General features: G+C 41.3%; 1 protein-coding gene across 1 annotated transcript in view; it reads right to left on the reverse strand.

Annotated features, from left to right (window-relative positions):
* The window catches only part of LOC102877326 (EGF-like module-containing mucin-like hormone receptor-like 4-like), a 44,761-nt gene that overhangs the window by 11,347 nt on the left and 17,948 nt on the right, over positions 1-15,466 (reverse strand). The window contains exons 2-8 of the mRNA XM_006896412.1: positions 14,576-14,680; positions 11,570-11,572; positions 11,057-11,241; positions 8,573-8,740; positions 4,418-4,612; positions 3,158-3,393; positions 787-853 (exon numbers count right to left, since the gene is read on the reverse strand). Coding sequence (XP_006896474.1) covers positions 787-853; positions 3,158-3,393; positions 4,418-4,612; positions 8,573-8,740; positions 11,057-11,241; positions 11,570-11,572; positions 14,576-14,680 — 959 coding nt within the window. The remainder of the gene's footprint in view (positions 1-786; positions 854-3,157; positions 3,394-4,417; positions 4,613-8,572; positions 8,741-11,056; positions 11,242-11,569; positions 11,573-14,575; positions 14,681-15,466) is intronic.

Consider the following 15,466-nt stretch of genomic DNA (forward strand, 5'->3'; position numbering starts at 1 on the left):
TATCCTCCCTAGTCATTGTCCAACTCTCTGATGCATAACAAGTGATTGCAAAGACCATGGCCTGTATCAGATGCACCTTAGTCTCCAGAGACACACCGTTGATCATATATATAGTATATATAGTCTGTGTGTGTATATATAGTGTTTATAGTGTGCATATAGTATATATATAGTGTGTATATGGTGTGTATAAAGTATATATATAGTGTATATATATATAGTGTATGTATATAGAATGTATGTATGTGGAGTGTATGTATATGGAGTAGAGAGAGAGATGAGAGAGAGAGAGAGAGAGAGAGATGACAGCATATAACTGATCTATAGGATTTTCTAGACTAATCTTTATGTGAACAGATTGTCAGATACTTCTCCTACAGAGCTGCTAGGTAAACACATCAGCCTTTCAGTTAGCAGACAAGTAGTGCCTAACATTTTGTGCCACCATGAACCCAAGACTCAGCACTTTGTTGTTGTTGTTGTTGTTGTGTGCCATCAATTCAGCTACTCTAAGAAAAACAAATACGAAACTTATCCTGTCCTGTGCCATTTCCAGCATCTCTGCTACACCCAAGTCCAAAGTTGTAGTCCCGCCCCTGTGTCGATCCATCTCCTTGGAGGTCTTCCTCTCTTTCTCTAACTCTACCTTTCCTAGCATGATTTCTTTCCCCAAGGACTGGTCCCTCCTCACAACACACCCAAAGTATGTGAGATGAAGTTTCATCGTGCATGCTCAAATCCAGCACTAGAATGTTTTGCAATAAACATCTTCTCCTGAATACCTACCAGGATAATGACGGCCACTGGCCCCATGAAGCTCCAGATAAAGCCTTTGCCAAGGTTCAGCCAACAACTGTTGAGAAAGAATGAAAAGCATTACACGCTAATTCCTGTGTACAAGTCGATCAGTTACCAAATGTCTTTAGTTGATTCCATCTTGCTTCAGATACCTAACAGTCTAGGTTCAAATCCTTGATTCTGTTCTTTTCCCTAGTAATGCAAGTTGCCCAAATTTTGGTGTTTCAGTTGGATATACTGAGCTGCTCTTGTTAGTAATATAGTAATGTGCCTTAATGATACGAAGAGTATTTTGGTAGCATAGTGGGTAAGGAGTTGTTCTGCCAGTTCAAAGGCCGATGGTTTGAATCTACCAGCTGCTCCTCAAGAGTAAAATAAACAGTCTCTTGTCATGCAATTTATAGGCTCTGAAAACCCATTGGAGGGTCAGCTATGAAACAGTTCCCACTTGATGGCAATGAATAATGAGTTATTGATATGAAAGCTGTCGTCATTGTTAAGTGTTGTCAGATTGTCTTTGATTCATAACGACTTCATATATAACAGAATGAAATGTTGCCTAGTCCTGCTTCATTCTCAAAACCTGTGCTATGTTTGAGCCCATTATTTCATCCAGTAACTCAATCCATGACTTTGAGTGTCTAGCTTAGTGGTAAGAAAATTGCATTGCCAACCGAAAGGTTGATGGATTCGAACCCACCAGCCTGCTCTGCAGGAGGCAAATGTGCATTCTACTCCCTTTCACTTTACTGCCTCTAAAAACCTGCTGAGGGTTGGCTACGGGCCAGTTCTGATTTGAGGGTCCACAACAACACCTGCTTTATCAAGCATGTTGTCTCCTACCCCAAGGATTGCTTCTTCTTGATAATCTGTCCAAAGTATGTGAGATAAAGTCTCGCTATCCTTGCTTTTGAAAAATATTCTGGCTATAATTTTTCTAGAATTGATTTTTCACTTGTTCTTCTAGAATTCCAGAGTATATTCAGTATTCTTTACCAACACCACAATTGAAAAACAAAGATGTCCCTTTTATGAAAAAGGTGTGCTCAACAGGAATTATGGTTTTTTCAACCACCTTGCATGTATGCAAAAGCTAACAGATGTAAAGGCTTTGAATAATAAGAATTCACATTCAATATCATTATTTTATGCACTTCAGTATCATATATTTTTTAATATAAATATCTGAAGGCCAAGAACATTGAATGTTTCAACTGCCTCTTTCTTCTGCACTGTGCAATATTCAGATACCAGCTTTCATTTTCTCTGCTATCTGTTGATACTTTCTCCATATGTTCAAACAATCCTATCACTGTCACCACCACAACATAGTCTGAATCAAGGATGCATTAATACTCAAACTAATATCATTGCACCTCAGAAATTTAAAGAGGTCCCTGACTGCAGTGAAATACATCTCCTGATTACCTGACTCTCCTAATACCTTCAGGAGAAAGTAGAGTACTTAGATTAAGGGTCTCTTAGCAGGATATGAGTAATGCCAGGGCCCATTAATTCAGGATCTGAATTATTAGATTAAGTCAGAAGTGGGTTTTAGTAGGCCTCCTCTGACCCTCTGTTTCTTTGAAAGTAAACTAGGGCCAACAGAATTCTTGCAAAGATTGAGTAATTCAATGTGATATCCCTCACTTTCATTGCCTAATTTGTCAAGCTTTTCCTCCTAAGCTGTCTTAGTCTGGAAGCTTTGCTCAAGTCTTTCCACTGTGGATAAACCTGTTGTTATTTGAAATACTGGTGCCATAGTGTCTAGCATGTCAGCAGTACGCAAGGCAAGTCAGTTCAACAGAATGGTAGCCAGGTATTAGTGGAACTTCCTTAGAGAGGCAGTAAGACATGACTATTGAGAGCACTACCTTGGAAACGTCAACTTCCTCTCTTTTAATTTGTGTCTTTGGGGAAGTTTGCTAAATGGAGTGAATTCTGTACCAATGTCATATTATCATGCTGTGGAAAGAATGTTTGGTAGTTTGATTCCATAAAAATTATCATTGTTGGGTAACATGGAATTGATTTGACTCATTGCAACCCCAGGAGAAGGAGTACCACAGCTCCACAGTGTTTTCTAGGTTATAAACTTTGTTGAAAAAAAAAATCTCCAGGTCTACCTCCAGCAGAGTCATTGAGTGAGTTCAAACAACCAGTGGTTAACACAAGTGGTTAACCATGGCACCAACCAGGCTTCTTTCTATAAAGACTGGAGTCAAGAAAATTCTATAGAGCAGTTATACTCTGAACACGTGGGGTCACTATGAGTAAGCGTGTCTTGCTTCAGTGGGTCTGGTTTTGGTTCATTACTATGACCACCACTCCCAAAGACAAAAGCATGCATCATGCTTACTGATTATATGTTCCATAATTTTTGTGTCCAACGCCTGCAGACACAGCCACAATGACTGCTGGGATCCCGTAGCCAAAAGGGAACATGAACCTCTTCTTGAATCTCGCTGCGCTGGTGTAATTGGCCACCTTGAGGTTCCTGATGGTGAGGAACAGGTGCAGCCCTTCCAGGAACATCCAGGTGAAGGAGGCCAGGTAGAGGTAGTGCAGCACACCTGCGATGATGGAGCACAGCACCTGGAGGGGGAGAAAGGATGAGTTAGATACTAAGGGTTCAGCTTCTCAGCAAAAGTTTGAAGATTTAAGTCAACCCATAAGTACTTTGGAAGAAAGATCTGATGATCTGATTCTAAAAACCCAAGCACTGAAAATCCTGGGGTCACTACACGTTATATTCAACTCAACACAAGTTGACCACAATTGGTCTTATTTGGGGGTATTGAATTTCAATTGTCAACACTTGTGATATTTTTGCAGAGGAACACAATTCTGAGGGCTTTTATGGCCTCTGAAGTCTACTCACTGCATGTACTGAGTAGATCATATAACCAAGGATAAATGTTCCAGCCCAAATGCTATCTGGACAGAAGTTTGTACAAAAATATCCCAAGAATCTATGGTTAAGCACGCAACTACTACTACTACCCAAAAGCTTTCTGGTTCAGACCCACCTAGAGGCCCATGGGAAGAAAGGCTGGTGACCTGTTTCCAAAAGTTACAGGCATGTGACCCCTATGAGACAGTTCTCAGCACACACGAGGTTAAGATGAGTTAGCATCTCATTTGGAATTGTTTACTCTGATCTTGGCACTAGGCTGCTAACCTAGCATTGGCTGTTTGAAGTTCACAGAGAATCTCACCAGAAGAAAGTACTGATGATTAACTTTCATGTAATCACAGGCACGAAAACCTCACAGAGCAGTTGTACTCTGAAATACAGGAGGTTCCCATATGTTTAAACGAACTTGATGGCAACTTGTTTGGTTTCATTGCACCAAGACACTGCCGTTCGGCAGCTTGTTTGTTACAGCAGCTAATGTTACTCTATCTAACACCGTCAGTGTCTCACTCACATTATAGGTCTCAGAATATCTGAGTCTTGTTCAAAGTTTAAGAGGAGTAGAGCTAAAATGAGGACCTCCTGCTTCCCCCTACACACCCTCACCTCTGATTACAGTTTATCGCTCTGGTTTTTTCTCTGGACAAGATGGAGAGATATTTTAATAACACGAAGGAACTTTGGTTGAAAAACAAGTCTTACCTTGTTCTCAGTTTTGTCAATCCCCACGAGGAAGAGCAGGTGGGCCAGGAAGAGGCAGATGGAGAGCTGCAGGTGCAGCGAGGTGCTGGTGTTCTGGATGGGCCGGCACAGCAGGAAGGTGAGGGCCGCCAGGAGGAGGCACAGCAGGGAGAGGCTCAGCCCCACATGGGTGATAATGGTCAGTGTTGGATCTGCCTAGGAATCACAAAGGGAGGAATCTGTTATATTTTTTTTTAACTAAGCAAATATGCTGTTAGGGACCTCTCCAAAGTACTGAAGAGCAATGGTGTGTCTCTGGAGACTAAGGTGCATCTGATATAGGCTATGGTCTTCGCAATCACTTGTTATGCATCAGAGAGTTGGACAATGACCAAGGAGGATAGAAGGAGAATTGATGCCTTTGAGCTGTGGTGCTGGAGAAGAGTATTGAGAATACCATGGATGGCTAGGAAAACAAACAGATTTGTCCTGGAAAGGGTTAAACCAGGTGGCTCCTTGGAGGCAAGGATTCTGAGGCTCCGTCTAAGATACTTTGGACATGTTGTGAGGAGAGACCGGTCCTTGGAGAGGGACATCGTGCTCGGGAGGGTGGAGGGACAGCACAAGAGAGGAAGGCCCTCTATGAGGTGGATTGATTCAGTGACTGGGATAACCGGGATGGGCGTGTCAGAGACAGTGTGATTGGCACAGGACAGAGCAGAGTTTAGGGCTGTTGTACGTAGGGTCACTATGAGTCACAGGCGACTCGACGGCACATAACAACAACAAGCAATTAAGGCACTAATGGTGAGGGTGAGTTAGATGACATTTCAAACACAAGGATAGCTAAAGCAAGTTCCTTAACCTTTCTGAGACTGTTCTGCCAACTTCAAAGTGAAGGCTATTAGGGGTGTCACAATGGTTAAAGCCTTGACTGGTAATCATAAAGATCAGTGGTTTGCAAATCCGTGGATCAGTAAATCCACAGACAAAGATCTGGTGAACTGTCACCAAATTTTACAACCTGAAGAGCACTTTCTATGCTGCCACAGGGGTCACTTGTATTAATATTGTTGTTGTGTACTGTGGGGTCAGAACCGACCCATATCTGACCCTCTAGTAGGTTTTCAGAGGCAATAACACATGGAAGGAGAATATCCATCCTTCTCCCCTAGAGAAGCTGATAGCTTTAAACCACATACATTGGGATTATAGTGCAGCTTTTTTGTCACTAAGCCACTAGAGTTCCCTACTGAGGTCACTAAAAGTCAGGATCAAGTTCCCTGAGCTCCCTGTTATTGTTGTTGTGTACCACAGAGTCAGAACCGACCGGCAGCTGACGCTCCAGTGGGTTTCCAATGGCAGTAAATTGCAAGGTAGGAGATGGCCCATCCTTCCCCTATAGAGTAGCTGGTAGATTTGAACTGCATGCCTTTGGGATTTGAATTGCAGCTACTATTAGGCCGCCAAAGGTCCCTATTTGGGAGATTCAAATCATGACAGCAATGAGATCCCCTCTCACCCCAATTGTTGTTATGTGCTGTTGAGTCACCTGCGACGACTCATAGTGAGGATATATATATTTATAGAGAGAGAGAGAGAGCCCTAAACCCTGCTCTATCCTCTGCCATTGTTTCTGACACCTACTCCCATTACTCCAGTCACTGAATAAATCCATCTCCACTGAATAAATCCATCTCATCCAGGGTCTTCGTTTCTTGCGCTGTCCCTCCACCCTCCCAAGCACGATGTCCCTCTCCAAGGACTGGTCCCTCCTTGCAACATGTCCAAAGTATATCAGATGAAGCTTCAGAATCCTTGCCTCCAAAGAATAGTCTGGCCTCACTCTCTCTAGGATGAAACTATTTGTTCTCCTAGCAGTTCATGGTATATATTCAATATTCTTCTCTAGCATCACAGCTCAAAGGCATCGATTCTTCTTCCATCGTCCCTAGTCATTGTCCAGCTCTCTGATGCATAGCATGCAATTGCAAAGACTACATTATATATCAGATCTACAGGACACAACATCCTCTGCTGGGAAACATTCCATTGTGACTACTACAATGTACTACAAGTGAAAGAGAAGCAGCCCTTAGCCATAAGAAGTCAATTCTAGAGCAGAAGTTCAAGGCAAAGGACTTTTCCTCAGAACCATCTGAGATAGGAAGCCTTTCCCAGTACTAGGACCAGGTAGTTGGACTTAGAGACTCATAACTCAAGAGATACTGGCTGCAGCAGAAAAAACTGGAAGCAGCTTGAGGTGTTTAGAATCACAGGAGCCCTAAATGCTTGAGATATAAGCCAACACATCAAGAGCTGCATAGGGGGAGATAGGTGTTGAATGGCGGATGTGGGAGTAGAAGAGAATGCTGATGGAGCAGGGAAAGGGGTGGGTCAAGATACAGGTGTCAAGGGCAGGAACAAAACTGAATCTATTGGTTATTTCTGTAATTGAGAAATGTCTTTGGTCTGCTCACCCCAGCAACAAAGTTTAATAAGACATCAGCAAATGCAGGTGAGGAGTGAAGACACTGAAACTCCCTCATACACTGCTGGTGAGATTGTAAAATAGTGCAACCTCTGTGGAAGACAGTATGGTATTTCCATAAAAAGTTACATATAGAAAGACCATTTTATCTAGCAATCCCATGGTCAAATATAGCTCTTAACTCATTGCCATTGAGTCAGAACTGGCTCATAGCTGACCCTCTGGTGTGTTTTTGGGGAAGAGAGTTCATGTGTATTCCCAAGAGTGAGTGGTGAACTTGAACCACCGGAGAGACCCTGCCTGTGGGTTAGCAGCACCATGCCCTACACAGCACGTTGCTAGAGCTCCTATACAGTATATATCCTAAAGGAATAAGAGCTGAGACATGAACAGAGACAGGCATTATTTTAGCATGAAGTACAACATCAAAGAGATGGAATCAATCTAAGTGCCCATTATTGGATGAATGGCTGATCAAACTGTGGAACATACACATAATGGAATACTATATATTGTTAAAATACATCTTGAATAAATCAAGAAACAACATATAACAAAGATTAATATATAGGACATTATGCTGACTGAAATAAGGCAGTCACAAAAAGATAAATATGGAATGAGTCTATTAATATTTAAAAAACCCTGAGGAAAGGTTTATATAAAACAACAAACATGCTAAATGAGTTTCATTTGCACCAATATAAAATAAAAATAATGTGGACAAAAATTAACATTCTTTGATGGTTACCAGGCATGAGAGGGAAGAGGAAAGGGAGGACAAATCAGCAACTAGATAAAAAAAAATACACATATTCACCCCTACCTATCCTCACCCCTCCACTCCAACCCCTCCCCCTTGGGTTCCCATACATGTTTTACTTGTTATCCTACTATTTTTAGAGTAATGGTCTTATGCAATATTTGTCCTTATGAGTCTGAGTTAGTTCATTCAGCATAATGCTTTCCAGTCTCTCCTAAGTTATATAGTATTCTTTGAAATTGTAAACAAATCCATTTAAGAGACAAAAACAAATTACAAAAAGGGCAAAGTTTCTGTTAATATTGCTTGAATATCTAGGAAAAGGATGGTGATGATAGCTGCACAAAATGAAAGTTGGCAACACCACTATATTCTACATGTAGATAGTATTTTGATGTCTATATTTACATCACAATAAAAAATATCAGTTCAATATGTAATAAAAATAAAATTAATTTCATAAAATGAGACCATAAATGGAAAGCATCCAACCCTATTGTGGTGGTCACTGAGTAAATGAAGGCTAACAAGAAATAGAGGATGAAGTAAATTTGAAATTTGAATATCCTAGATGAGGGTGGAACTCTTAACGTTCAGAGAGTATCCTCTGTCATTGATTCCAGCAAATGATCTTCCATATGGTCTAACCAGGAAGGCTAATATGTCTTACAGAATAAGGATGCTTTCCGTTTCAGAGACACTTGAAATTGACCTTTGTAGGGCTTGCCAGTCCAACTTCCCCAAACCAAAAATGCTATTTCTATTAGCTGATGTTCATGAAGATGTCTGAGAATTAGCACCCCTGGACTCACTTCTCAAATGAACAATCTGCACTTGGGTCTTTATGTTAGACTTGGAAAGAATGACTTCACAATTTGCTGAGCATTGCCAGTTTACAGGAGAGGACTATGAATCTTGGTACCTGGGGTGTTAGAGCCATGAGGACAGCAAAGCTGGACAGATGAAAGCACTGGCATTTGGTGTAAAGGTTGTTGCTGTCCAGATAAGAGCAGCCCTTTGTAGACCAGCTGCTCCCCTCCTCTGATTCTTCCCAGGAAACACATAAATATTTTGCTCTTGGTTCAGGAGGCTGGAACAAGAATAGTAGAAAAGTTATTATCTTTCTGGTTTATTATTTGAGTTTTATGGATTAATCGTAGGTGTACTGAGGTGGAGCCTGGGTTAGGGAAGTCTCACTATCTTGAGTACTTATGAAGAAGTTTCACATCCTCTGTTAGCTTGTTTTTCACTATTACTGCCCTTCTCTATTCATCTCATTTCCCTGGAGAGTGGCCCTTATGAACTCTTTCCTTGTTGCAGGTTCTTTGTTGGCTGGTTGGCTTCTCCCAAAGATAGATCCTGATGGGAAATCATTAGAGAAAAGGAGAAAGAAGCCAAGTATTTGTTTCCACCTGTCTATATAGTACCTCTTCTTGAGGAAGATACTCAGTGAGATCCATTTACCCAGTGACTATCTCAATGGTCTTTAGCATGACAGAGCTCATGAGGACGGTGCCAGACAGGCAAAGATCTGTTGGTCATAGCATCACAATGAGTCATAATCAACTTGGCTGGACCTCACAACAGTTGTATTCCCTATGTGTTTGTCACATAGTGGTGACTTGTATGTTGCTGTGACGCTGGAAGCTATGCACTTGCATCTCAAAAACCAGCAGGATCATTCATGATGAACAGTTTGAAATGGTCTTTCCAGGTTAAGAAGTGACAAATGAAAAGGTCTTCTAATCTGCTTCGAGCATTGTACTTAGTTGCCATTAAAATAACCTCATGTGCAACAGAGCAAAGTATTGCTAAGCTCTATGCAAGATGGCATGAGATAGGACAGGATTCAGATCTGTTGTTTATGAGGGGACAGCATGAACCCAATTTTTAAAAATTTTATTGTTTTTGTGTGAGTGTACTGTCAAATCAGATCTGACTGCTACAGGAGGAGATTCTCCCTCCTTCCTCGGCAGAGCATCTGGTGGATTCGAACTGTGCGCCTCTGGGATTGTGGTTGCAGCTCCTTACCACTAGGCCGCAGGGCTCCCCCAAAACCCCATTTTTAATCCCAGAAGCAGAAGCAGGCCATAAAAATTCTTAGCTTAAAGCAAACACAAATGCGCGGAGTGAAGTCTTATCTGTCCTTGCAAAGTAAAGAATTAACTAGTGTCTACATGACACAAAAAGAGTAAAGGTGGGCAAAGTAACCAGCCCATCAAAAGCAGGTCCACATGACTGATCCCCCAGCCCACCAACCATGCTCACAATCTCCCCGCCCCAACAGAAGCACCCGGGAAGGCCTTAAAAACAATTGCACGGGGGGGACTAGGGGCTTTCCCCCTCGCCACCTTCCTACTAAGGGAAAGAGTCTCCACATGTGGAAAATTATTCTGTGGAATAAAGCGCTTTTGTATTTGCATGTGTGAATTATTCTTTTGGGAGGCATTTCGTGGGCAGAACAGTTTATAGTGTGACAATGAGTTATACTCAACTCAACAGCACCTAACAGCAACAACAATATGTTATCCTCATGATCTTCAAAATATTTGGTGTTATATTTGTAGATACTATGCCAATCTATCTAGTCATCAGTTTTTCTTAGACAAAGAAAACATGTTGTTGTTCTTGTTAAGTGCTGTCAAGTTGAGCATAACTCATAGACACCCTATGAATAAAAGGCCTGAATCTTGTTCTAAAACTATCATCTTTTCTCTACGTTCATAGTTTCCAGAGTCATATTGCTTAGGAAGTGGATGCCACCCCTGTTTCCAAGACTGTCTCAATCTGGTAGCTCCACCAAACACTGTCCACCGTGTGGCACAGTGTTTAGCATCACAGCAACCCCAAGTTACCTCAGTACAGCAAATTGACAAACCAGTGCTTTACCACTTGGAAGAATGTTCATCCCAAATACAATTAACACCAGGCCTGGGAGTCCAACTGATTTTTAAATACAAAGGCCCACCCTCCTGGTTAACTCTAAACAAGAGACTTCCAGTCCACAGCTCATTGTTAGCTAAATCCAGCAAGTCCAATCAGCTCACACATGACTGTGAATGAAAAAACTAACAACCAAACAGTTCACAACTGACCCTGAACCAAAACAGAAGAACCCGAAGACCAGAAGACCAATCATATCTGATATGTGGAAGGCCAACAAAGAAGAAGGAAACCCTGACATGATGGTCATAAGGAAATCAGACATACTAATGATCTACTGCCTACAATATTTTCCATGATAGCTCTGTGAAACACAGTTCTACCTTGGTACTCCATGGAGGGTCACCATGCCTCATAGTGGATACGTGGCAACTGGTATTGGTTTGCTTCTTTTTAAATACTCAGCCTTGGTTTGTTTGCTTTGGTATTTGGTTTCTTTAACCCAGTCCTTGATATTGCTTACCTGAATATGTTTCAAGGTCAAGGATATAGGTTTAGTTAGGTAAGTTTTGTTCTTCGAACCAATGGTGCCACTCACAACATGAGAATTCAGTTTTACTTCCTTAAATCTTTTTCTGCCATTAAAAAAGCTTCCATTGATAACATCTTCAAGGTTTTGATAGACTATCAATGCAACAGCACTCTGATCTGTGGTCAAAGAAGAGAAACCATTTTATGAGGTAGTTCACTATAGTCTTCTGTGAGAATTAATGTAATTTAGTAAAAACTGTTCTTCGAAAACTCCTTCAACTGCATGAAACATAGAATATGTGGTTTGGGGCACAGCATTTTGTATTATATAATTGATATTATGGTGCACTGAATATCATTATATATATATATATGTAAAACAGGCTAATCAATAAGCTGTGAAACTATCTAGGATTCCTTCTATCAAGTCAGCCACAAGGCAAGACATTTGTTCTGAGAGAAACGTTCTTGTTTACTGCTGAGTCGGAACTGATCCCTAGCTGACCCTCTGGTGGGTTTTCAGAGGCAGTAATCACATGGGAGGAGACTGCTCCTCCTTCTCCCACGGAGTAGCTGGTGGATTTGAACATAGTGCCTTAGAAATTACAGTGCAGCTTCTTACTACTAGGCCACTGGAGTTCACTCAGAGGAGCTGGTGGACTTCAAATGGGATAAAGAAACCACATTTTCTCATTTTCTACCTCAAGTTTACTCAGGGGAACTATATAGTGAAAGAGGGGGGCCATCTCATTTATTTTTCAGTCTGTCTCCCCTACTCTTACTCTGTTATCTCCTTCTTTCTACCTTACTATCTATCTTCCTTCCATCTCTTCTTCCTTTCTTCTTTTCTTCCTTCCTTCCTTCCTTCCTTCCCTTCCCTTCCCTTCCCTTCCCTTCCCTTCCCTTCCCTTCCCTTTCCTTTCTCTCCTTTCTTCCTTCTATTCATATTCTCTCTTTCCTTTTCTTGAAAGTATAGTTTATTCATAGAAACTAAGTATACCCTGATGTAGTGTATCAAAACTCTAGTTATTCATATGCCAGAATCTCACTTTCATTATCATTTATTAATTTTAAACTTTATGCAGTCTAGATTGTTTCCTCTCTAATTTCATTCTCACAGTTCAGTTAGGAGCAGAAGCTGAGAATTTTCTGGAAGAAATTACAAGAATACAAGTATTTCAAGTCTTTCTCTCTGTACAGTAACTGTAGACCTAGAGTCCCTTGTTGCAGCCACTGTGCCAATACTTCTCACTGAGGGTCTTCTCTGTTGCTGACCCTTTACTTGACTAAGCCTGATATCCATCTCCTGGGACTATCTCCTCCTGATAACATGCTCAAAGCATGTAAAATGAAGTCTCTCTAATCTTGGGCTTACTAAGAGCATTCTGGTTGCGCTTTTCCAAGACAAATTTGTTCTGTTGGAAGTTTGAGCTGCGTTCCCTATTCTTTGTCAATGACGCAATTCAATGTCATCAACTGTCCTTTGCTATTTGCTAATCATTGTTCAGCTTTCACAAACGTGAGAGTATTGAAAGTAGCATAAAGTTACATTGACCTCAAAGAGTTATCTCTTTTTAGTACTTTAAAGAGGTCTTTTGTAACATTTGTGCTCACTTAAATAATTTTATTTCTTGGTTCCTTTTACAGGCATTGATTGTAGATCCAAGTAAAATGGAATCCTTGGCAAGTTCACACTTTTTCTCATTTATCATGATGCTTCTGATTGTTCTCAGTGTGGAGATTCCCCCACACACACACTTAATATTATTATAATCCATACTGAAGGCCAGATATAATCGTTGACCTTTATCAGTAAGTACTTCAAGTCTTCAGTTTCATCAAGGAATATCCTCTACTCACCGCAAGTTGCACAGAACTCTTCCTCTGATCCTAAGACTCTTTGTTGTTGTTGTTTTGTGCTGTCGAGTCGCCTGCAACTCATAGCGACCCTACGTACAACAGCCCTAAACTCCGCTCTGTCCTGTGCCAATCGCACTGTCTCTGACACTCCCATCCCAATTCCTAAGACTCTAGTTGTTGTTATTGTTGTTGAGTACCAAAGAGTCAGAACCAACTCATAGCTGACCCTCCAGCGGGTTTTCAGAAGCAGATTTCATGGGAGGAGACTGCCCATCCTCCTCCCATGGAGCATCTGGTAGCCTCATATTGTATGCCTTCAGGATTGCAGCACAGCTTCTTGCCAGCAAGCCACCGGAGCTAGGGAAAGGTTAATTCTCTCTGTTGGTTGTCGGGAGTGTGTGTGGGGTGGGAATCCTTATCTTAGTGGATCTATTGTTTCTTTGTTCATTGCAGTCTCCTGGAGTGTGGCATCTCTCGTCTCATATGCTTGTCTTCTCTTTTAAACCTCAAAATATAATGACTTAAGAGTTGTTGAACAGAGCAGGGAAACACTTCATGGTTCAGGATCAGAAAAGGTGTATGTCAGGGATGCATCCTATCTCTATACCTTTTTAATCTATATGAAGAACATATCATTTGAGAAGCTGAGCTTTATGAGGAGGACTGTGGCATTAAGATTGGAGGAAGATTCATCAACAACTTGTATTATGTAGATGAAACATTCTTTCTTGCTGAAACTGAAAAGGACATGAAGCACTTGCTGCAGAAGGTCAAGGACTGTCTTCAATATGGATTGAAACTTAACATCAAGAAAACAAATATTCTCTCCACTGGACCTATTGGCAGCTTCATGATGAATGGAGAAGAGACTGAGGTCATTGATAACTTCAGCTTGCTTGGTTCCACAATCAACACTTTAGGCACCAGCAGTCAAGAAATCAAAAAACAAATCAAAGTGGGAAAGTCTGCTATCAGGGACCTCTCTAGAGTACTGAAGAGCAACAATGTTAGTCTGGAGACTAAGGTACGCCTTATCCAGGCCATGGTCTTCACAATTACTTGCTTTGCATCAGAGAACTAGACAACAACTAAGGATGATAGAAGAAAGATTCATGCCTTTGAGTTGTGATATTGGAGAAGATGATCGAACATACCTTGGACTGCCAGGAGAACAAACAGATTTGTCCTGGAGAAGGTGAAATCAGTTTGTTCCCTGGAGGCAAGGATTTTGAGGGTTCATCTCACATACTTTGGGTACATGGCCAGGAAGGACAAGTCCTTGGAGGGGACATCATGCTTGGAAGGGTGGAGGGACAGTGATGGAGAAGACCCCGGATGAGATAGATTGATTCAGTGGCTGGAGATGTGGGATCGGGTCTGTTGGAAATGATGAGATTGGCACTGGATAGTGCAGCTTTCAAAGATAATGTACATAGATACGAGTTACAGGTGACTTGATGACACTTAACAACAATGACAACAATAGCAATCTTCCTAACAGTAAGAAAATGGACATCTCTTTCTTAAAACCATCCAATTGTGTTTCTGTCATAACAGCACTAAATAGTAGATACAGTTCACCACCTCTTATCCCAGTCTCCTAGAAAGAAACATGAACAAAATTCCAAGAAAATCCATTTTAGATACATACTTGTGGTTTCCTTAAAAACACCACTGCAGTCAATTTCCATTGTACTATTTCCAGCTTCCAAAATCATTCTCTTGCTTATTTCATTGCACCTCTTGGTTTCAGAGACTGGAAACATAAAAAAAAATGTTCATTTTAATTTGCTCATTTTCATAGCAAATACTAGCTAAAAATGTCTTTTCTTTGGAAGATTGACTATCATAATTTCATCACCTATGAGGAGCTCTAGGGAGCTCTTTTGGCCTAGAGGCAAGAAACTGCACTGCAATCATGAAGGCAGCCATTCAAGGCCACCAGTTGCTCGGTGGGAGAAGGATGGGAAATCTCCGGTACAATTTGTCTCTGAAAACCCACTGGAGGGTCAGCCATGCATTGGTTCTGACTCTACAGTACAATAACAACAACACATGTGCTCCAAAGTCAAGGTTGGCACTCCTTGCCCTAATACTTATCTCTGGCTCCTTGAATCAAAATAACCTAAGCAGCACTGGCCACACAGTGTAGGAAGTGAGGAGATAATTGTGTTTCTCAGAGCTGACACTAAGATAAAAGGGGGAGCTCCAACAGCATCATTGAGATTGTTAACAGCTGTAGTTTGCTTAGCTCCACAGTCAGCACCCTTGGGACCAGCAGCTAGGAAATTAAAAGATGAATTGCATTAGAAAAGTCTGCTGTCAGAGACCTCTCCAAAGTACTGAAGAGCAACAGTGTCAGTATGGAGACCAAGGTGCTCTTGATCCAGGCCATAGTCTTTGCAACTACTTGCTATGCATCAGAGAGCTGGGTAATAGCTAGGGATGATAGGAGAACTGATGTCCTTGAGCTGTGGTGCTGGAGAATAGTATTGAATAGAATATATCATGGACTGCTAAGAGAACAAACAAATTTGTCCTA

This window comes from Elephantulus edwardii, unplaced genomic scaffold (genome assembly GCF_000299155.1).
Source record: "Elephantulus edwardii isolate Elephantulus edwardi_28Jun2011 unplaced genomic scaffold, EleEdw1.0 scaffold00185, whole genome shotgun sequence".
NCBI lineage: Eukaryota > Metazoa > Chordata > Mammalia > Macroscelidea > Macroscelididae > Elephantulus > Elephantulus edwardii.